We start from the raw sequence: 23,387 nt of genomic DNA, 5'->3' as shown, positions 1-23,387 counted from the left end.
CAACTTTGAAATAATACTATGTATGTATTACTCTCCCTTAGTCAATACTTCATCTTACAATGAAAATCACTTCCCCTTACATAATGATCCGTAAACCATATGTATGTAGTGTGAACTACCAAATAATTCTCACCCTTTTTGTCAGTATAAATTGACAAAGGTACGAAAACTACGGGATCATAACGAAATTTTCAAAAAGATACTTCATGACTAAAAGAGAACATATCAACTTTGTTTCGATGATTTCACATAGTCGAAACTTAGTGTATTCATCTAGGAGTTTATAAAGATACAAGATAACTCCAATATTCCACAGCCGCACTCCCCACAAAGATATGGAAATTAAGCACAAGTTTAATTAAGAACTCTCCCCCATTTAATGTCATTCCCAAGAGAACAACATGAGGGACCTTAATTTTACAAACAAAGAAGGATTTCTTTGGACCTTAACAAACCACATAGATTTTTATCCAATAAACTCGAATAGATTAACCACAACAAGATCTTATTGATTAATTTAATCGTAAACGCTAAACATAGGAAAACTTACGGAGCCATACAATACTTTCACATAAAAGTAGATCATGGAAAGATCAATACTACGGAATATTTTCAAAAGTTCATTCTATCTTTCATTAATATTTGCATAATGACACAATAAACTTAACTTTTGAGCATATATGAGATATGCACAGTTCACTAACATAAACACATATATCTCATAAGAGATTGCAATATATGAAATCAAAAAGATTTAAATACTGCAAAAATCATCTTCCAAATAACTTTAGAATTTTAAAAAATAAATCTAAAAACATTGCAAGATGAAAATCGTTGAAATAGCTATGCGTAATCACGAATAACGCTATTCCAAACCCTAGTTATCCTTCTTAAACATAAGAACAAATTCTCATAAGAAGTTTCCTAGAAAGCCAAACGAAGAGACAAACTCGTAAAGAACATACAAGATGATTTTCCCTTACAAGGTATAATCAATATTTTTCGCAAGTATTTACACCAAGAATGGCTACCAAAAGCGTATAAATATATTTTCTTAACAAAGAAGAAATACAAAGTCATTAACAACCATGCACCATAGTTCATATAAGAGGATTGTGAACATTCAAGAATCCCAGAGTAACGCGTACTACTCCCATTCTTGAACTTTCTTCTTTGTGATTCACCAACAATATTTTTCAAAGAAGATACAAATGATCTTAGAGGAGAAGTACTCCAATAATCCAAGTTCCCAAATCCAAGAGAAGTGGTACAAGTGCGACGAAACAGAGCAAAACACTAAAAAACAAAAGATGGGATAAATACCAATCTTAACTCATCCAAATTCAGTATTTCTCATCATCATTTAGAAGGTAATTCAAAAAGGAAGATAATGAAAAAAGAATGAGGTCATTCCGAGTTCGGATGAAGAAGTTACGACCAAAACAAGTTGTCAACAATCGACGTCTACATGCCAGTTCGCAAACGGGTGTAACTTGTTTGCAAGCGGTGTTTGCGAACTGAAGTCCCTGGATTTTGATTCTATATGATGGTATGCATACATGGTATGTGTACCATGAAGGCCAAACATCCCGAACTACTATTGAACCTAAACATTTAAGAACCTGAAACACAAATCAAGTTAGGTAGACACGAAGGATACACAAGGTGCGTGGATCATGATAAGCACTTTAAGAAAATAACAAAATCATAAATCTTGCTCAAGTTTATATAGATACATTTTTAGAAGAACCCGATCGAACTCTACAGTCTTACCAAAAATTCAAAATCTTACCCAACATAATATGTGCGCTCCAATTTTTGTGCTTCCCTTACCGTATACATAGCAGGGCATTCCTTGGTGAGGATGCACTTCCAACACAATCAAGTTGTGTTGATGTGAACAATGTCTTGCTCACCACAGGTGACAGAAACTGACTTTTACGAAACTATCGATTTTTCACAATCTACAGTCTTTGGCTTACTTCGTTTCTTCTTCCACCAATTCTTGTATTTCTCTTTTGGATTATCATGAAAGAGATCGCTTTTAGAACCTTTCATATCCAAATCCATATTTCCAAAGAACTCTTTAACTTCCAACATCATGGATACTGCCTTCTCCATAGTCATGGAATTTTCTGGTAGATCATTCCTTTTCACAGTTAAAGCATAATTGCCTTTCTTTGGTACCCATTTCTCAGTGCGTTTAGGAACATCGGAACCTTCTTCTCATTACTCTCTTATAGATTTATCGAAAGATAATTGGATTGACTATTCTTTTGCAAATTAGTCTTTCTCCAATTGGGAGCATCGGATCTGGTCTTCGTCTTTATAAAGTTATCCTTTTGATAATCATTACAATCGTGAAAAGAATTTGTATGACGTTTATAGACAAATCTAGGTTTATCACAACACTGATTCCTTTGTCTAAATGTTGGACATTCACAACCCGTAATGTCAAGGGTATTAGCCTTAACATAGGATCTAGGTTTAATCATTTCTTTTGACACTCAAACAAGAATATCATGAAGTTTTTCATTCCTTATACGAAAACAACATCTCCTTTTCAGGTGACCTTTGTTTCCGCAATAATGATAATATAAGGAACGTTCTTACCCGGATTTATGTGTGCTGGTTTTGGAGGTTGATATACTTTGCTCTTTCGAACCTTAACTGCTGGTGAGGGTTTTTCACTTTTGTCATCAGTAGAAACCTTTTGTTCATATGAACCGCTAGCCTTGACAAATTTTACTTCTTTGCTAATACTTGGAGCATCTATTCCCTTGTAGCCCAATCCTCGTGTATCACGATGATTTTTACTTGCTCCTACCATTGTGGTTAATTTGCTTGAACTAGTATTGAAAATTTTCATGTCATCTTCCAATATCTTGATTTTATCAAGTGCAGCAGTTAAATCAGCATCAAGGCGTTTTTCTCGAGCGAGATAAGCACTTTCTCTGTCATCGAAACCTGTTTGCTGGCAGTTAATCCTTGCTTCAGTTACTGCAAGTTTTTCTTCCAACTTAAAGAAATCTGTACGAAGATTATCACATTGAAGTGATTTTTTACTTAGGCCATTCTCACGATTTTCGAGCATCGAATAGTTATTGTTATTCCAAGAATAAAGACCTGAGTAAATTCTTCTCAATTTCTTATTTTCTTGACATATATGGGTTAGAAAAGGAGTGACATAAGTAGTCGTCAACTTTTCCACCGGTTTCAATAAATTAACATACCCTGAGATTTCCTCATCAACGTTTCTATCAATATCTGAGTCACCTTCGTCAGAAAGTTCATCCAACTGTTCTTCTAGGCATGTTTCCCAGTTATTAACAGTTTCTACATCACGAGGATGTTTAGATATTGACCTAGATGTGACAGTTCTCTCAGGTGAATTTAAGCTTTGAAAAACATCTGGTAATTTCTGAACTGGTACGTTATTAGAGATAGACTCGTCCATTAAAATCAAATTGCTTCAAGCACAGACTTATTAGGTCTTAACGTGTTTTCCTGCTCTGATACCAATTGAAAAAGCGGGTGTATAACAACCACACCCAATAATTCATTCGGCAATCTGTATGGACTAAACTCCAATGTAATTCCGAGAACACCAACTTAAAAGAGAGACTCATTCAAGAATTATATCAAAGAGTTTTTATCTCTGTCTCAATACAATCAGCAAATCAAATAGATAGAAATCTGCGAGCCTGATTGATATGAGAAATAACTTGAACGGTACCAAAGACCAATGCCCAAGTGTCAATCAAGTTCTATCCAACAAACAAGGTCGGATTTATCAACTGATTGAACTATGCACAACCTGTGATATTTCAATTATATAAAAATATAATGCAGAAAAGAAATAACACAGACACCAGAAATTTTGTTAACGAGGAAATCCCGGGACCTAGTCCAGATTTGAATACCACACTGTATTAAGCCGCTACAGACTCTAGCCTACTACAAGTTAATTTCGGACTGGAATGTAGTTGATCCCTAACCAAGTCTCACACCGAATAAGGTACAAACGCGTTCCTTACGCCTCTAGAACCACGCCGGATTCTGCGCACTTGATTCCCTTAGCTGATCTCACCCACAACTTTACATAATACTTTATGTAGCCATATTTTGGTTTATGCATCAACTTATTTTCTGTTGTAACAAATGAAACGATGTACTCTCTTCGTTTCAAGAAAAGTGATACTTTCACTTTGGGCACAGTTTTCGAAAATTGAATGGATAGCCATTATGCAAACCACCACAAAAGATGCATAACACATTATGCAACCATATTTTGGTTTATGCATCAACTAATTTTCCGTTTCAGTAAAAATGACACTTTCACCCCGTGTTAGGAAAAATGATACATTCACCCCGTGTCAGGAAAAATGATACTTTCACGACGTGTCAAGAAAAATGATATTTTCATCCCGTATCAGAAAAAATGATACTTTCACGCTGTATCAGGAAAATTGATACTTTCGTGTCGATTTCTTCGGTCGGCCGTCCCACCGTGGCAGCGATCATCTAGTTTTTGTGATCCCCGCCTGTGAGCAAAAATGGTCCATTATAGAAGTCATCTTAAATTCGTAAATGAGTAAAAAATACTAATTAAGCATCTTTTTCGACTTCGGCACGAAGCAATACAGCTGGGTTAAGTTAGTCACTATATGCCAATGCACTTTTCATGAGGTTGTTATTAAATCGCAACAATTGACAAACCAATGAATCTGGGTAGCAGGACTAACTGTATAATGATTAATGAACTTCCATGAAAAATGAAATAAACAAAACAATGAACTCCTTATAGGCGATCATTTACAAGCGCGGAGCATGCTTGATCTAATCACAAACTATTAGCTGATGACATATCGCAAACTAGTTATATATTGATACCGATGGTATAACCTGCTCATAGAAAACAAATCCGAAATTACCAGCGCATGTGTGTGATGTTGATGGCTTTCCCGTTCCTGTACATATATTGCTTCCTCAATCCTCTTCTTTTCATTAAGCTCATATCATTGTTAATTCCAGCACCATTATTTACTTATATCTAGTTTGAGAAGTTAACATTTTTAATACTTCATTAGATCCTCATTAATTAAAGCATCATGAAAGGCAGAGTTGAAAGTACAGATATCGTTATTGTTGGTGCTGGAATAGCAGGGCTCTCTACATCCTTAGGACTACACAGGTAACACTGAGTCGCATCGAAAATCAACTACTAGTCACGCTTTTATAAGTAGTGCGTCTGTAGCAATTTTCACGGTAAATTTTGATATATATATATATATATATATATATATATATATATATATTTCTTTTCCTAATTTTGATTCTAGGCTGGGACTAGGAAGTCTGGTTTTGGAAACGTCGGATTGTTTGAGGGTGACAGGATTTGCATTTTTAACATGGGCTAATGGTTGGAAGGCCCTTGACGCCCTTGGAATTGCCGATGCACTAAGACAACAACACGAACTACTTGAAGGGTAAAATAAATTACTGCCAACAAATTAGTGACATTGTATATGAAAGTTCTAATGCTAAACTGTACTGGGATGATTCATTTTACTGCAGATTAGTGGCAATCTCTACAATAACTGGTCGTCCTACGTCAGAAATCTTGTTCACAAACGGGCAGGAGAATTCGTGAGTATGCATATGTGCACTGTTTGCGGTCTTACTAGGAACAAAGATGCATTTGCTTTAACTATTGCTGTCTTCTCTTTTTTTTTTGGTCAGAACTGGAGGAGGAAGACATGAAGTTCGTTCTGTAGGAAGAAAACTGTTGCTTGAAACCTTGGCAAATGAACTTCCTCATGGCACCATTAGGTTTAACTCAAAGGTCGTATTAATTGAAGAAGATGGACACTCTAAGTTAATTCATTTAGCAGATGGATCCGTCATCAAGACTAAGGTTATTCCTTAATTTTGTACAGTCTGTATCTAACATATTAAAAGAAGATACCGAATCATTTGATACGGCTAAACTGAAGTGTTGGGATTTGGATTTGCAGGTGTTGATCGGATGTGATGGGGTGAATTCAGTAGTTGCGAAATGGCTAGGCCTTCAAGAGGCAACCTTCATTGGAAGAGCAACAATTCGAGGACTTGCCTCGTTCGAAGAGGGTGAGGATCACCACTTCGGGTCAAGCTTCTTGCAATTGTTCGGGAAAGGTTGTCGCTCAGGGTTTGTTCCTTGTAACAAAAAGACCGTTCATTGGTTTTTCCAGTATAACTCTGCCACACTACCAGGTAACTTCCTAATAATGCGGCTCTTAACCTGAACATTGGTCTTTTAAAGCTGCCAATCTCATTTAGCCAGCGGTATGAGAATGTCATATCTGTAAAAATACTTGTACAGGTTTATTTTCTGATTCAATTGTTGTTGGTCATGTAGAGGAAGAGGAACCATCGAAATTGAAGCAGTACGTGTTAGACAATCTTGGAGAGAAAGCACCTAAAGAAGTGATAGATGTCGTGAAGAAGACCAACTTAGGAAGCATCATTAGCTCTCCCTTGAGAACAAGAATGCCCTGGAAAGTCTACTTCGGAAACATCTATAGAAACAACGTGTGTGTAGCTGGGGATGCTCTTCATCCGATGACACCCGATATCGGTCAAGGAGCGTGTGCTGCTTTAGAGGACGGTATCATTCTCGCTAGGTGCCTTGGGCAAGCGCTTTTATCATTGTCCAGAAATCCAACATCAAAATCAGTATTCAAAGATGAAGTCATCAGCGACCGAGAAGAAGAAGAATTATATTATCGGGTTGAGGAGGGGTTGGGTAAATTTGCGAGAGAAAGAAGATGGAGAAGCTTGGATCTCATTACTACTGCTTATTATATGGGTTCCATACAGCAAGGAAGTGGAAGATTGATCAATTATGTTAGGGACAATTTTCTGTCATCTTACCTGACTAGAGTTCTGCTTAGGAGGACAGAATTTGACTGCGGGGAACTCTAGGCTTTTATTTTACGAAAAATGGATCATTTGTCCAAAAAAATTTAAAACATGGTTCAAATGGACGAGTAAAAAATTAGTATGTGTGAAATGGACAGAAAAAAAATAGCAAGGATGAAACTGGATTCATCTTGATTAAATTTAAAAAATAGCAAGGATGAAACTGGATGCATCCTCATATAAATTAAAAATAAGAAAAAGTATTTGAAAATGGGAAGGATGAAACTGGTTACATCCTGGCTATTTTTATATTTTTGTCCATTTGAACAGTATCTTTTTAATTTTTGTCCATTTAAACAGTATCAAAATGTACAAGTCTTTTTCACCCAGGAATTATTGATTTTGGTCTTTTAAACCAATTTTGTGTTTATTTTAGGAAACAGCCAAATGAAATGTTTCAACTTTTTCATTTTAATATGAATCGTACTTGGTGCGAGTGTTATATGTGTGTGTTTGGGCAATGAATGTTGTGGTTTACTTGAATAAGATAACGGTTTGGCTGGTCTTCTTTCTTGGTGTAGCAAAGGATTTTTATTCTACAAGTTTTTGATCTTGCACCGTAATGCATTGATTCCGACCGCTAAAAGGTGAATTAACAAACCCATCCGACAACATACAACTTGCTTAAATCAGCTTGACACATTTTGACATTGCCTAATCCACTTGTATGTTGTATATCTTATCACGGAGGTGTGGTCTGGAATTTAAGTCAAAGGATCCACTCCCATACAAAAAATATTATTTCAAGGAAAAGATGCAATAAGAGAAAGAATCAGAGGCACTAATCATGCCTGGATTAAAAGAAGTATTTTGAAGAAGAAGAAGGATCATAATTAAGAACTGTTACGTGTAACTTTAATTTTCTTCAATTTATTCTACCCTTTTATCACTTTATTGCATTTCTGTTGTTTCATAGTGAGAAAAAGAAAAGAAAACATACTTGAAATTTTTAATGGATTATCAGATGATCAATAATAACAACAATATGATAGAAGAAGAAGATACCGTAATCGTTGGCGCAGGAATCGCGGGGCTTGCAACATCTTTAGGACTACACAGGTAATAATAATTATATAAAGAAAACCAAATTACAGCAGTTTTACCACAATGTTTTACATTTCGTAAGGGATTTAATTCATTCTAAAAACAGTTCCTTATAGTTAAGAACACTGTTGTGTTACTAATTGAAAATTTTGTATGAAGATTGACTTTTTTTTTTGTTTCTTTCCTCTTCTTGTTAATCCATGATATCAAACATGAATTCTAATTTGTTTTGTATGTTGCTGTATTTTTAAGAATCGGTTTGAAAAGTTTGGTGTTGGAGAATTTGAGGGTAACAGGGTTTGCATTCACAACATTCACTAACGCTTGGAAGGCTTTGGATGATCTTGGTGTGTGGGTTGACTTTGCGTTTTGTATGGGTTTCATTTTCTGACACCTCTCAATGTGACTAATTATCAAAGCAATTCTATTATAGGCAGACTAGTGGCTACTTCTACAATTTCCGGAATTCCTACCTCACACACGTCATTTACAGACCCTCAAGGAAATTCGTGAGTGAACTTCTTGATCTTTGGCACCAAAGGAATGTCACAAGTCAGAAATTTTACCATCTTTTTTGTTGAATGTGTGATGTAGACCACAAGAACATGAAATTCGGTGCGTTGGGAGGAAAGTACTGCTCAAACACTAGCAAATGAACTTCCACAAGGCACCATTAGATTTTGTTCTAAGGTTGTGTCAATTGAAGAACAGGGGTATGCTAAACTGATTCACCTAGCAGACGGATCTGTCATCAAGACTAGGGTATTATTATAAGGACAACTCCTGTGTGTGCGCGCTTTATACATGTGAAGATATGTATGCGTTTAATCACTACTAGTAACCCAACCCCGAATTCCATTTTTTTAGGTCTTAATTGGGTGTGATGGAGTGAACTCAGTGGTAGCAAAATGGCTAGGACTTCAAGAGCCAGTTTTCGCTGGGCGGACATCAATCCGGGGCCATGCTGTTATCAGCGAGAACGAGGGTCACTGTTTTGGCCCCACATTCTTGCAATTCTTTCGTGATGGCTGTCGCTCAGGTTTCCAGCCAGTCAACCAAAACACAATATATTGGTTTTTCACACATGCTCACTCAATATTACCTCGTGAGCCATTGATTGATCGTACCAAAATCTGACAGTTTAAGAAATTGATAGGTGTTGTAAGCACCTTAATTATTGTCTATTGTTTATGCTTTCTTTACGAGTTTTTATGTAAGTTATATATCTTATGTTTGTTTTTGAGGGTATTAGATGCAATTGAATCATTATGCGCAAGAGAAGGAGAAAACGTCCATTTAGAGCGTGAAAGCAAAAAGCTCAATTCACTGGCGAGTGATATTTGGAGCAGGCTAGGTTGGGCAAGGAGGAGCTGAATAATGAATTCTCAGTTTCGCATAATGGACAGAACAAGAAGAGTACTGGATGGTCCATATTGATATGTTGGGTGCCTACAGAAGTTTTGGCTATTACCGACACCTGGAATTGAGAGAATGATCATTCCCCAACTCAGAGAGAAAAGAAATGGCAGCTCCATTAGAATTCAGATGGAAATGGAGATCGAGAGATTGATGAGGTTCACAGTGAAATGAGCTATACGGATTCGTATTAGGGTAAAATCAAACGGGTCTTTGAACTGAATCTCAGAAACAAGGAAGGAATTAGGTTGTAATTTGAAATTGAGAACTGCAGATAGGGTTTTGATTTGTTTCTGAAATTGAAGAACGAGCAGTAACAGTTGAGTCTGGATCGAGACATGGCAAAGAATGGCTTAAGTTTCAATCTGTGTATAAAAGACATTGAGATCGAGAAGAGCTGATGGATTCTGTTGAAGACGATGAAAGGGGAAGATCCAGTTGAGCAATTAGGGGGTTTATGTGAATCGATGTTGCTGAGTACAGAGAAGATGAAGAAGCTGATGTTGTTCAATGATGGTACTGACTTGAGATTGAAGGGGGTTTGCTCTGATTTTGAAAGCAACAGGAAGAATTCAAGAGTCTGATGTTTCTGAGATGAAGTGATAGCTAGTGCAACAATTGGTGGATGTTTACAAAGGGTTTTGTAGTGAAGATTACAGGGAAAGCTGAGAGGAACAAGGCAGTGGTGATAAAAGATGATGGAGGCAGTACTGGTGGAGCAGTTGAAGACTGGTGGAACTGATGCTATAGAGCTAATGGGTACTGTGGGAGCTGTGTAGTTATGGATGATTGGAGTTTTCGCAGTGCAGGTGAGTTAATGTTTCCGCTCAGATGGCAGGCGAACAAGAAGCTGCTAATGCATATGGTGGTACTGTACAAGTTCAGTCTTTATTTGGCTGAAGTCTGGTAGGTATTGCTGGTGAAGGTTATGATGTTGGCTAGAGATAATGGGACTGCAGGAGTGAAACTATGGCTTGAGTGGTTGTATGAATGGATGCAAGTGGTTTGAGCTATTGAAGCAACAGAAATGGCAGAGAAATAAGTGGATGTGCAGGTTGGATATATTTAGATGAATGTTTAGGACAGGGTATATGCAAATGAGATTTGAAGCAGGCAGTGATTCTGGAGCTGTTGTTTGAGTTGAGCTGTATGCAGTAGAGAACCAGAAATGCAATGCAGGGAAAGAGAGCTGATGATTGTTTCCTGTCATGAATGAATTGGCAGAAAGCAATGCTGGCCATGGGCAGATAATATGTATTGCAGTGGTGGAGCTGTCGGAGGACAAGATGGCCGAGCTATGGGGAGCTGAATTGCAGGAAGCGAGAAATGATGCGGATGATCATAAGGTGCTGATGTTCAAGGTGCAGCTATGGTGCTGTTGAAATGCCGGAATCAGTAGATGTGGCTGCTGTTCAGTTGAGCCGGGAGGAGCTAGAGCTGCAGAATATGGCATTGGCTGTGATCTGAGAGGGAATGGCTCTTGTGGATGAACTCAGGGAGATGAGGAAATGAACTGGTGCTTGTGAAGATGCAGTGGTGCTGCTACTGGTGATGTGGTGGTGCAGATAAGGAATTGGAGATACTATGGAGTACTGGTGGTGTGATTTCAGTTGAGGAGCAATAGCATAAGCAAGAGGTGTTGCTGTTGAAACCAGATGGGTTGCAGTCAGGTTCAAAATGAGTAGCTGCTATCGGAACTGGTGCAGGGATAATGCAGGTTATGAAGTTGCTACAAGATAGTGGTGTTGTTACTTTGCAGCTGGAATTATGAGTAAACAAGTCAAGTACGAGATGTTAATGGAGCTGTTGAAGTTACAACTGATGCAGTGAAGAATAGAAAGCAAGACAGGGAGAGATAATGGTAATGCTGTCCTGGTGAGATTTTAAGCTGAGCTCGATCGATGGAAACGGGACTGTGGTTTACAAAACTGAGGCTGTGTACTGGTGGTGATTGGAGTACAAAATAACTTAGATGCATGCTAGGAACTTTGCAAAATGGAGTTGGTAGTACTGAGACTGGGAGAATGGCTAGGCAGTGATGGTGTTGTTGCAGTTATGCAATTGCATAAACAATGGGACTGGAGTTGGTTGATGCTGCCAACGATTGTTGTGGATGGAGAGTTATGAGGCAGACAATGGAATGGTGTTGCAGTGGTCTGTCAAATCAAAACCTGAAATGATAGATGTTTGTTAGGCTTATCTTTAAGGAATGTAAGAACTGCAGGGCTGTTGGAAGTGAAACTGAGCTTGAGATGGGTGGTGCAGATGGAATTGATATTCGCAGAATGTGTTGTTCTTGCAGACGAAGATTACAAGGGTTGTTGTTCATTTCATGGATGGAGAAGATGTTGGTGATGGAACTGAACTGCGGGTAGAGTGTGCAGGGGTGAAGAATGAATTTTGGTCAGGAAACTACACAAAAACAGCCATAACTCGGCTGGGTTCCGGTTCAGGCGAGTTAACCCGCCGATTCAGGTGAGCTGATGGACTTGTTTTGCCCGGGCTTCACTTGTGGGCTTAACCTCACGGCCAGACTTGGTTAAGTTTTGGCAACCGATTGGAGGAGTTTGTGTGCACGGGATTTTTACTACTTGGACACCTATAAAAGAGAAAAGTCTTCTCATTAGATCTATAGAATATATATTTTTTCTATTTTTGTTCTAGGTTTAGAAACATGAAACTTTTTTCATTCTTGTGTGAACTCTTTAACATGAGTACTTAATTTTATCATTGGTTTAAGGAATAAGTTGGATTTCCAAATATGGATTTTTATGCAATGAATTAGTTTTGTCTCCATATTATCGTTTATGATTCACCATTAATATTGTTACATGATTTGAATGTTTGTTTGGTTGATCTAGAATCAATCGAGTTTGTTTTCATCTCTATTGCTAGATTAGGATTTATTATACGCAAAAGTGATAGATTCCTATTACAAGTAGCATTGTGATTATTGCTTGTAGTGATACATCCTATAGTCACAAGTGAGTCATAACCTTTGTTAAATCGGATTAGTGCTTTTACACGTTCGATTGCTTTGATTGGTCTGATTTCATAGAACTTAATGCATCTAGGGAATTAAATTTGATTAGTGCTTTACACGTTAGGTTGTTCTCTAAGATAGAATTCATATTCGCATCTTTTAATGTGTTTGTTGATGACAAGAGGAGATTTGCGGGATATACTTGCGATCAAGGTATCTTAGGGCCTTTGATAAAAGAGAGATTAAATATCAATTCTAGTTATTGTTAAAAAGCATGTTTGTGAATGAAGATGAATCCTTAACCAATATCTGCTCTATTTGATTTGCTTGTTTATTTCTTTGTTTGTTTTTATTTTATTTTAGTATATAAAAATCAGAAAACCCCCCATTGGTATTTATAGGAAACCGAAACATATTGACAACCTAGACCTCTTGTGGGAACGATCCTTTCTTGCCCTTGCTATATTTATTTTTGAGTAGTAAGAAAGCGTAATTTATTTTCACGCATACGACAACGATCAAATTTTGGCGCCGCTGCCGGGAATCGAACTCGGGGAGGCACCGATTGTCACTTGTTTTTGGTTTCTTATTTTTGTTTTTAGTTTTGTTTCTTCTTTTTGTTTTCTTATTATATGATTTTGACATAGTTTTGAGAACTCTTGTTTCAGGTACCAATTTCTATGGACGGAGCATATTGGAACAATGGGTACGGTTATCAACCTCAACAACATTATGACAACTATCACCCTTATGGGGAATACAATCAAAACCAATCATTTGGTTATAGTCAATATTCTATGTGCCCTTTGAGTTATTCTCATACATATCAACCTTCTTATGGTAGGTATGTAAGTGAGCAACCACAAGGAGGGGAGACTAGTTGTACTCCTATTCATATTTCTTCGAGTTTGGTAGATGAGATGCAACAATTTATGTTGGGCATGGAGTCAGTTTGTAGACAACCAAGCATGGAACCAATTTCGTCGACCGAATATGCTAATAGTATGTTTTGCCCAATTTGTGATCGTAGTTATGATCATTCACCCATTCAAAGGGAAGATAATTGGCCTACCAATACTGAAGTAAGTGATTCTACTTTTTCCTTATCGAACGAGCTTTACCAACAAATGGAACACTATTTTCAAAATTTGGATGGATCACTCCAAGAGCTTCAAAAAGATGTTTCCATTTTAAGACAAGGCATTGAAGAATACAAAGAGGACATGCAAAATTCTGCGAAAGACCAATCTTTGGGAAGTGGTAGCCAATCTTATGTCAACTATGATAGTGACGATGACTATGAAAGTACAACGCTTGCACCAATTTATGGTGACATCCCCGAGGAGTGTACAATGGAGTCTTTTTGCGATCAAGATGAAGACGAAAAGGAATATGATGACACTAGTGCAACTTACTCAAGCATTGATCTTAATAATGATCAAGAACCTATTCAAAAGGTAGAGCTTGAGGATGATGCAATGCGTGTTCTTAAAAAGTTCCTTATGGAGATACTTGAACCCGCAGTAGCGTATGTGCCTTACAACAAAGAATAGTGTGTTGAGAATGAAACCGATATGACCAATATTGTGGAAGACCCAATTGAGCTTGCAAATGATTGTAATGACGATGTTTATGTCGAGACTTTGGTTAAGGCAGAAACGGACGAAGAATGGTTGCAAGGTTTGATAGAGGACCATGATATAAAAGAGGTGAATAACTCACTTGAGTTTTTCAAGGATGAAGAGGATTCCGTAATACAAGAGATTGTGCAAGGTTTGTCTAACCCTTTGCATATTGTTTCTTCTCCTTTATCTCTTATTGGTTTGAATGTATGTGCTTCGAAAACATTGTTGAATGACTTTGTTTCTCGATATCCGCCATTGGAAACATTTGATTCTCATGCTATGCAGGTTTGTGAACAAGAAACCATGAAAGTTCCCGAATTCTATATTTTATATCCACTTCCAAGTGTGGACAAGAATAAGTGTGGGGGAAACTTTTATCGGTTAATAGCTTCGTTTCTGTTTTATATTACTAATATGTGTGCGAAGCTAGTGTTTGCAAAACAGGTTCTATGGAAGGATCCTCAACTTTTCAGGTTATTGGTGTATGGGGAATCGGTCTTGCAAGTCGGGCTGACGACTTTAAACCAAGCGCTAAATGGGAGGCAACCCACTGGTTTTGTGTATCTATCTCTATCTTTTTATTTCTCAAGTCTTTTATCTTTATTTTCTTATTTTGGATATTTGCATATCAAAACTCCAACTTTTAGAAATTTTTGAACAATTTAGAATAAACACTAGCCTTTCTAAGTAGATGGAATTTTTTCTTGACGATGAGGTATATATATTGGCTGAGTTGGGATTAGATGCCAACTAAATAGCTTGTTTAGTGTTTATCCTCTATTTTTCAGAAATAGCTATGAGTTGGAATATCAGTTTTTATCATGCATTTTATTTTCTTATTGTGTATATATATCATGTTATGAATTTCCCATCTTAAATTTTACTTTGGATGACTTAATTTACATTGAGGACAATGTAAAGTTTAAGTGTGGGGGAGTGTTTTCGCATATAGATTTTTAGCCTTGTTAGTTTTTCCCTTTTATGATTAAAAAAAATGCTTTATACACTCCGAAACATAGAAATATGTGCCTTTAGGATGACACTATCAATCTAAATGGATGGAACCATCTTGGCTGCGGGAGTTGAGGAACCCATTAACTACAAGGGACAAATTATTCAAGTGTTAGAAATAATATGAAAGTTGTTACCATATCTCGGAATATCACCATATCACTTTCTGTTTTTATTTTTGCAAACTTTATGTTATATCTATGTGATTTGGTGGGTCACTAACATCGAATTGTTATTGCTGCTAGGATGAAATAGTGTGATTGAGTTACTACAAAAAAAAAAAAAAAAGACCGACCAATTGACCAAACGGAATAAGATTGACACTTGGATAGCAATATGTGTGTGTTCTCCCTGTCTCCGTCCTAAGCAAGCGTGGAGTGCAGGATCCAAGGGAATTACCATGTAATCTGCTGACAAGAATCATGCGCTTGGATTCAAAAAAATAAAAAACTCCAATCATGTTGTCGATTTGAAAAAAAATTGAAAAGAAAAGAAAAGAAAGAAAAAAAAGTATTATTATTGTTCAATAAAATCGACTCTGGTTCCCTTGTATGCCAGTTGAGTTGATCTAGAATTAAGATTGTCGACCGCTGGTTCCCTTGTATATGCAGCTGTTGATATTAGAATTCAGACCAGTATCTCAATCCAATAGGATTCATAGGTTCATCTTGGCGGTGACCTTCAGACAGATATGGGAAACACCGTTCACTTAGTCAACATTCGCAAACATCTACTTCTATATCCATCTTCTTAATCTTTTCATATGTGATTGTGGTTAGTCAGATTCCGAGTATTGTGGTTTGTTCAACTTTCTGAGTAGAGCTTAATTTACATATATATTAATTTGGATTCGCATCAGGGTACCTCCTCTAATAGCCATTTTGGATTCGTTCAGAGATTTATCACAGGTAGATGGAGTTGAAAATATAGGTTTTGTAGGCAGACCTCTTGTAAACCTTCACGAGACTATAACTCGTCCACTAGGGACACCTAGGGGTTCAAAGGCCTGTTATTCATGCTAAGAGTAACAGTATCCTCGGCAATACGGAGTTGTATGTATGTTTTAGAATTTTTTTGTTTGATTTGTTCGAGAACTAGCAAAGTCTAAGTGTGGGGGAATTTGATAGGTGTTGTAAACACCTTAATTATTATCTATTGTTTATGCTTTCTTTGCGAGTTTTCATGTAAATTATATATCTTATGTTTGCTTTTGAGTGTATTAGGTGCAATGGAGTCATTATGCGCAAGAGAAGGAGAAAACGTCCATTTGGAGCGTGAAAGCAAAAGGCTCAATTCACTGACGAGTGATATTTGGAGCAGGCTAGGTTGGGCAAGGAGGAGCTGAATAATGAATTCTCAGTTTCGCATAATGGACAGAACAAGAAGAGTACTGGATGGACCATATTGATATGCTGGGTGCCTATAGAAGTTTTGGCTATTACCCAACACCTGGAATTGAGAGAATGATCATTCCCCAACTCAGAGAGAAAAGAAATGGCAGCTCCATTAGAATTCAGATGGAAATGGAGATCGAGAGATTGATGAGGTTCACAGTGAAATGAGCTATACGGATTCGTATTAGGGTAAAATCAAACGGGTCTTTGAACTGAATCTCAGAAACAAGGAAGGAATTAGGTTGTAATTTGAAATTGAGAACTGCAGATAGGGTTTTGATTTGTTTCTGAAATTGAAGAACGAGCAGTAACAGTTGAGTCTGGATCGAGACATGGCAAAGAATGGCTTAAGTTTCAATCTGTGTATAAAAGACATTGAGATCGAGAAGAGCTGATGGATTCTGTTGAAGACGATGAAAGGGGAAGATCCAGTTGAGCAATTAGGGGGTTTATGTGAATCGATGTTGCTGAGTACAGAGAAGATGAAGAAGCTGATGTTTTCAATGATGGTACTGACTTGAGATTGAAGGGGGTTTGCTCTGATTTTGAAAGCAACAGGAAGAATTCAAGAGTCTGATGTTTCTGAGATGAAGTGATAGCTAGTGCAACAATTGGTGGATGTTTACAAAGGGTTTTGTAGTGAAGATTACAGGGAAAGCTGAGAGGAACAAGGCAGTGGTGATAAAAGATGATGGAGGCAGTACTGGTGGAGCAGTTGAAGACTGGTGGAACTGATGCTATAGAGCTAATGGGTACTGTGGGAGCTGTGTAGTTATGGATGATTGGAGTTTTCGCAGTGCAGGTGAGTTAATGTTTCCGCTCAGATGGCAGGCGAACAAGAAGCTGCTAATGCATATGGTGGTACTGTACAAGTTCAGTCTTTATTTGGCTGAAGTCTGGTAGGTATTGCTGGTGAAGGTTATGATGTTGGCTAGAGATAATGGGACTGCAGGAGTGAAACTATGGCTTGAGTGGTTGTATGAATGGATGCAAGTGGTTTGAGCTATTGAAGCAACAGAAATGGCAGAGAAATAAGTGGATGTGCAGGTTGGATATATTTAGATGAATGTTTAGGACAGGGTATATGCAAATGAGATTTGAAGCAGGCAGTGATTCTGGAGCTGTTGTTTGAGTTGAGCTGTATGCAGTAGAGAACCAGAAATGCAATGCAGGGAAAGAGAGCTGATGATTGTTTCCTGTCATGAATGAATTGGCAGAAAGCAATGCTGGCCATGGGCAGATAAATATGTATTGCAGTGGTGGAGCTGTCGGAGGACAAGATGGCCGAGCTATGGGGAGCTGAATTGCAGGAAGCGAGAAATGATGCGGATGATCATAAGGTGCTGATGTTCAAGGTGCAGCTATGGTGCTGTTGAAATGCCGGAATCAGTAGATGTGGCTGCTGTTCAGTTGAGCCGGGAGGAGCTAGAGCTGCAGAATATGGCATTGGCTGTGATCTGAGAGGGAATGGCTCTTGTGGATGAACTCAGGGAGATGAGGAAATGAACTGGTGCTTGTGAAGATGCAGTGGTGCTGCTACTGGTGATGTGGTGGTGCAGATAAGGAATTGGAGATACTATGGAGTACTGGTGGTGTGATTTCAGTTGAGGAGCAATAGCATAAGCAAGAGGTGTTGCTGTTGAAACCAGATGGGTTGCAGTCAGGTTCAAAATGAGTAGCTGCTATCGGAACTGGTGCAGGGATAATGCAGGTTATGAAGTTGCTACAAGATAGTGGTGTTGTTACTTTGCAGCTGGAATTATGAGTAAACAAGTCAAGTACGAGATGTTAATGGAGCTGTTGAAGTTACAACTGATGCAGTGAAGAATAGAAAGCAAGACAGGGAGATGCAGATAATGGTAATGCTGTCCTGGTGAGATTTTAAGCTGAGCTCGAGTCGATGGAAACGGGACTGTGGTTTACAAAACTGAGGCTGTGTACTGGTGGTGATTGGAGCTATAAAATAAACTTAGATGCATGCTAGGAACTTTGCAGGAAATGGAGTTGGTAGTACTGAGACTGGGAGAATGGCTAGGAAGTGATGGTGTTGTTGCAGTTATGCAATTGCATAAACAATGGGACTGGAGTTGGTTGATGCTGCCAATGATTGTTGTGGATGGAGAGTTATGAGGCAGACAATGGAATGGTGTTGCAGTGGTCTGTCAAATCAAAACCTGAAATGATAGATGTTTGTTAGGCTTATCTTTAAGGAATGTAAGAACTGCAGGGCTGTTGGAAGTGAAACTGAGCTTGAGATGGAGTGGTGCAGATGGAATTGATATGTCACAGAATGTGTTGTTCTTGCAGACGAAGATTACAAGGGTTGTTGTTCATTTCATGGATGGAGAAGATGTTGGTGATGGAACTGAACTGCAGGTAGAGTGTGCAGGGGTGAAGAATGAATTTTGGTCAGGAAACTACACAAAAACAGCCATAACTCGGCTGGGTTCCGGTTCAGGAGAGTTAACCCGCCGATTCAGGTGAGCTGATTGACTTGTTTTGCCCGGGCTTCACTTGTGGGCTTAACCTCACGGCCAGACTTGGTTAAGTTTTGGCAACCGATTGGAGGAGTTTGTGTGCACGCCACGGGATTTTTACTACTTGGACACCTATAAAAGAGAAAAGTCTTCTCATTAGATCTATAGAATATATCTTTTTCTCTATTTTTGTTCTGGGGTTTAAAAACATGAAACTTCTTTTCATTCCTGTGATGAACTCCTTTAACATGAGTACTTAATTTTATCATTGGTTTAAGGAATAAGTTGGATTTCCAAATATGCATTTTTATGCAATGAATTAGTTTTGTCTCCATATTATCGTTTATGATTCACCATTAATATTGTTACATGATTTGAATGTTTGTTTGGTTGAGTCTAGAATCAATCGAGTTTGTTTTCATCTTTATTGCTAGATTAGGATTTATTATACGCAAAAGTGAAAGATTCCTAATTACAAGTAGCATAATTGTGATTATTGATTATAGTGATACATCCTAGTAGTCACAAGTGAGTCATAACCTTTGTTAAATTGGATTAGTGCTTTTACACGTTCGATTGCTTTGATTGGTCTGATTTCATAGAACTTAATGCATCTAGGGAATTAAATTTGATTAGTGCTTTTACACGTTAGGTTGTTCTCTAAGATAGAATTCATATTCGCATCTTTTAATGTGTTTGTTGATGACAAGAGGAGATTTGCGGGATATACTTGCGATCAAGGTATCTTAGGGCCTTTGATAAAAGAGAGATTAAATATCAATTCTAGTTATTGTTAAAAAGCATGTTTGTGAATGAAGATGAATCATTAACCAATATCTGCTCCATTTGATTTGCTTGTTTATTTCTTTGTTTGTTTTTATTTTATTTTAGTATATAAAAAAACAGAAAACCCCCATTGGTATTTATAGGAAATCGAAATATATTGACAACCTAAGACCTCTTTGTGGGAACGATCCTTTCTTGCCCTTGCTATATTTATTTTTTGAGTAGTAAGAAAGTGTAATTTATTTTTTGACGCATACGACAGCGATCAGAATGATATTTTTGCTCTGAGATTTTCTTTCCTGGATTGAAACAGAGGAAGCAGACTCTAACAATACGAAACAGTATCTGGTGAAGAAGCTTGGTGAAGCGCCAAAAGAAGTGATAGATATAATCGAAAAGACTGACCCGAAAAGCATTGTCATCTCACCATTAAGGTTTAGATAAATATTTTATTCGGCAGCATCAGCAAAGCAAATGTTTGCGTAGCTGGAGATGCTCTCCATCCTATGACACCAGACATAGGTCAAGGTGCAAATGCCGCACTAGAAGATGGTGTTGTTCTGGCTAGATGCCTCAGTCAAGCCTTGTTGCTAAAAGCAACAGATGAGACAGCAGAATATAATAATATCAACACAGGTTTAGCCAAGTATGCTAAAGAGAGAAGATGGAGAAGCTTTGAACTTGCCAGTACATCTTACATTGTTGGCGTTTTACAACAGGGTAGCGGAATGTTCATCAAATTTATTAGAGACAAATTCTTGTCCCATGCGGGAAACTCGACACTTGAATGAAACAAAACTTATAGAACTTAGTCATCCATTGTTTTTTTGCTCCATGAATGTTGATTGAAAATCATAAATGACAAATAGAATCTTCGAATAAAAACTGAAAATTTACGAGCAAAAGAGACAATAATATTATACGATCCAAATGCCAAAAGTACAAACAAAATCTCTTGCATCACATAAATGTTTGATATTTCTGAACTATCCGCCATATGGAGTTTGAACCATGAAACTTTACATCAGAAGACAATTAGATTGATGGTCACACAACCAGGAGTGGACAGCTGAAGTTTATCATTCTTCCATGGCATGAATCTGGTCTTTTTGTGATTGAGAAACTGGAACTTTAACCTTTGAAAGAGGTTGGGGTACCTTCACATCAAGCAATCCTGGATGCTGTTCTATCTCCTTCTTTGCCTCTTTGTAGTCCTTAGATTTCTTACCCTTCATCCTGTCAAATATGGTGGCAAGTTAAGAGTGTTAATAATTGTAAATTAATCAACAAGGAAAGACTGTTTTGCTGATAGAAGGTTAGAACAGCGACTCTTTAGACTTTAACCCATAAGCTAAGAGTAGTCAGAAAATGAACCTGTCTTTATGGTGAGCAGCCTCCCTCTCCACTCTGATTTTACTGATCTTCTTTATAGCCTTGAGAGTTTCCTCCGTAGTATTCCTGTCATATCTCTCAGGCCTGTTCCTCTTCCTTTCAAATTCAAAGGTGGAATCCTAGTAGAAAAAAAAACAAAATCCAAAAATATTACTAACTGCTCTGTCAGTCGGCATCTTGTATACAGGGTGCTGAGGAAGAACAAAGTGGTAAGGAAAGCTATATTCACCTTTGTCATATCCTTGCCATGCAAACGTCTATATGCCTTGGTCCATTTTACCTTTCGAGGGTTCCTCTTCATCTTGAAATTCTTGTGGCATTTGGATCTGCAAAATCGAAATATCTGCCCATGGAATGTTTGTCAGCAATCTGACCCACTATGATCAAAGGAAACATGAGCTAATTGAACACCTTTAAAATTTTGGAGGGCAGGTCTTTTGGGAAGACGGAGCAAATTAATCAGAAAATTTTAATTAACTTAACTGATTTTTTTTTAACTCTATTCATCAATGAAGATAGGACATCACTACATTTCCCGCAAAACCAACCAACACAGAGATCAAACAAAAGAAAAGCGATTTGATAAATCAATGTTACCCAGTAAACTAGCATGTAGTTGAACAAGGGGAGATTCATGGCATAAGACTATTCAGGGTTATGGGTAATATCAGTGAGATAAAATAATAAGAAAATATCCCAACATTATATTTAGAGTTTTCACTATAAGAAGGTTAAAAGTTGGAGCCCGAAGGAAAATGGGAAAAGGAAAGAGAGAAACTCTACCGTAGCATCATTGCGTACAAACTGGATACCATGGCCTGGATAGATAGTAGAGGAACAAAACCAGCACTTCTCCAATCTCATTGTGTTGGCCTTTCAACAGGAAAGCTGATATTCTGCAAGTGAACAAGTATCAACAGGGGATAACTACGAGAAAATATACATGGAAAAAATTTAAAACTCCGTTCAATAAAAGCAAATTGAAATCTAAATCAATTGAGAAAGAAAGACCAAACCAGTTGCCAAATCCTGAGTTGTGTCTATAATATAAACCCAAACGATGAGCCTCTAATTACACGGTACACTGAACCAGTAAACAAAACCTAGAACGAGGGATAATATTCGACTGGCCTTTCTTAGGATAATAATTATAAGTATCATTGCATCTGAATTCATAAACCTATATAGACTATTGGCATGATTTCGTATTACCATTACTTACCAATATTTCAGATGAAAAAAACAATTAAGCTTCAAGCTTTTGGTATTTCAATTCATCAGTAACATCAAAAAGAATCATGTCTGGATGTATTTTACAAGCACATGGATGAATATTTATATGACAGAGACCAAATCTTAGCCTAGCAGAATTTTCCAGAAACTAAGTTTTCCTTAAAAAAATTCTAACAACTGTGTATATTATCCTACACAAACTTAAGAAATCAAAAGGAATGACATACATAGAAGAGCAAAGATGAAAGAAAAAAAATCAAAATGGAAAACGAGACTAATAACAATAGAAAAAAACCAATCGATGTAGACCTCAAAATTAATTTCTGTTGCAGCCACAGGTTACTACTTAAACATAAATTTCATAATACACAGTTTTACAAAAAGAGGACAAAATAAAATTAGAAATCAATTGATAAGGTTGAGGAGAAGAAGACGCTAACAGCAAACCTAAATGAATGAACAAACTTGGAATCACCACTCAGAGAAGTATCAAACTAGGATTCACAAACGGCAATAACGACGAAATAACAACGCTAATAGTTCAACAAATCATTTCAGAAACACCCAAAAAATCTTAAGCAGCAGCTAAAAAATCAGACTCACCTTCTTTAGTTACGTTCCTCTGAAAATCAGACAAGAGTCTCTCTTCTATGAAGCCGACGTCTTTCAAAGGAGCGAAACCCTACTAGGGTTTTGGATGGAAAGAGAGAGAACGAGAAAACAAGAGTAACTAACTAAATAGTGGTACAATTTAGTTGTTGGGCCCGCCTGAACCTGGGCTTATTATCTTGTATAGCGTGTAGTGCACAAGATGCGGTGCCCTTATCATTTCCCGATTGGAATTGAGGACTCAAACCCCCAGTTCCAATCTCCATCGGCTCAACTGTTTGATTTCTTTCTTCTATCTCTCCATTTTGAAGGGTGTACGAAGGGTTTCCGCGCGCGATTGGGGATACTTAAACTAATTGGAGATATAAATTACTTTCTCCAACCAATAGTATCTGCTAAGGATATTTTTTGTGAGCGGAAATACTAAAATACCTTTTGGTTAATTAAAAACATT

At 37.5% G+C, this 23,387-nt stretch overlaps 3 protein-coding genes across 5 annotated transcripts; 2 read left to right on the top strand and 1 right to left on the bottom strand.

Annotated features, from left to right (window-relative positions):
* The first annotated feature begins 5,094 nt into the window (after positions 1–5,094).
* On the top strand, positions 5,095–6,966 carry LOC113290831 (monooxygenase 2). The gene is made up of 6 exons (XM_026540424.1): positions 5,095–5,194; positions 5,343–5,489; positions 5,578–5,637; positions 5,743–5,917; positions 6,018–6,255; positions 6,401–6,966. The coding sequence occupies exons 1-6, from the start codon at positions 5,112–5,114 to the stop codon at positions 6,964–6,966; spliced, it is 1,269 nt and encodes a 422-aa protein (XP_026396209.1). The 5' UTR covers positions 5,095–5,111.
* A 486-nt stretch (positions 6,967–7,452) lies between these two features.
* On the top strand, positions 7,453–11,274 carry LOC113287674 (monooxygenase 2-like). Of its 3 annotated transcripts, XR_003330236.1 has the most exons (5): positions 7,457–8,022; positions 8,260–8,354; positions 8,441–8,516; positions 8,602–8,769; positions 8,875–11,274. XR_003330236.1 is itself a non-coding variant. In XM_026536492.1 (4 exons), exons 1-4 carry the CDS (start codon positions 7,916–7,918, stop codon positions 8,654–8,656), a joined length of 318 nt encoding a protein of 105 aa, XP_026392277.1. In that variant the 5' UTR covers positions 7,453–7,915; the 3' UTR covers positions 8,657–11,274. The 3 variants fall into 3 exon arrangements, 2 of the variants coding, with proteins under 2 accessions (XP_026392277.1, XP_026392276.1); XM_026536492.1 differs by having other exon boundaries at positions 7,453–8,022; positions 8,275–8,354; positions 8,602–11,274; XM_026536491.1 differs by having other exon boundaries at positions 7,458–8,022; positions 8,602–11,274.
* Positions 11,275–20,482: 9,208 nt separating this feature from the next.
* Positions 20,483–23,066, bottom strand: LOC113287673 (probable ribosome biogenesis protein RLP24). The gene is made up of 5 exons (XM_026536490.1): positions 22,928–23,066; positions 21,875–21,987; positions 21,321–21,434; positions 21,074–21,210; positions 20,483–20,935 (listed from the first exon to the last, which is right to left on the bottom strand). Exons 2-5 carry the CDS (start codon positions 21,953–21,955, stop codon positions 20,779–20,781), a joined length of 489 nt encoding a protein of 162 aa, XP_026392275.1. The 5' UTR covers positions 21,956–21,987; positions 22,928–23,066; the 3' UTR covers positions 20,483–20,778.
* Positions 23,067–23,387: the final 321 nt, after the last annotated feature.

Source organism: Papaver somniferum, chromosome 6 (assembly GCF_003573695.1).
Source record: "Papaver somniferum cultivar HN1 chromosome 6, ASM357369v1, whole genome shotgun sequence".
In the NCBI taxonomy this organism is placed as follows: Eukaryota; Viridiplantae; Streptophyta; class Magnoliopsida; order Ranunculales; family Papaveraceae; genus Papaver; species Papaver somniferum.
The sequence above is the reverse complement of the archived record's forward strand: the minus strand, read 5'-3'. Positions and strand labels throughout refer to the sequence as shown.

Bases quoted from the DNA above. Each gene is read 5' to 3' on its own strand.
- LOC113287673 (XM_026536490.1), bottom strand. From the start codon at position 21,955: ATGAGATTGGAGAAGTGCTGGTTTTGTTCCTCTACTATCTATCCAGGC. The intron at 21,435-21,874 runs GTAGAGTTTCTC...TTCCATGGGCAG, and splicing joins TTGTACGCAATGATGCTACG to ATATTTCGATTTTGCAGATC. The intron at 21,211-21,320 runs GTGAATATAGCT...TTTTTCTACTAG, and splicing joins ATGGCAAGGATATGACAAAG to GATTCCACCTTTGAATTTGA.
- LOC113287674 (XM_026536491.1), top strand. From the start codon at position 7,916: ATGGATTATCAGATGATCAATAATAACAACAATATGATAGAAGAAGAA. The intron at 8,355-8,440 runs GTGTGTGGGTTG...ATTCTATTATAG, and splicing joins GAAGGCTTTGGATGATCTTG to GCAGACTAGTGGCTACTTCT. The intron at 8,517-8,601 runs GTGAGTGAACTT...TGTGTGATGTAG, and splicing joins ACAGACCCTCAAGGAAATTC to ACCACAAGAACATGAAATTC.
- LOC113290831 (XM_026540424.1), top strand. From the start codon at position 5,112: ATGAAAGGCAGAGTTGAAAGTACAGATATCGTTATTGTTGGTGCTGGA. The intron at 5,195-5,342 runs GTAACACTGAGT...TTTTGATTCTAG, and splicing joins ACATCCTTAGGACTACACAG to GCTGGGACTAGGAAGTCTGG. The intron at 5,918-6,017 runs GTTATTCCTTAA...TTGGATTTGCAG, and splicing joins GATCCGTCATCAAGACTAAG to GTGTTGATCGGATGTGATGG.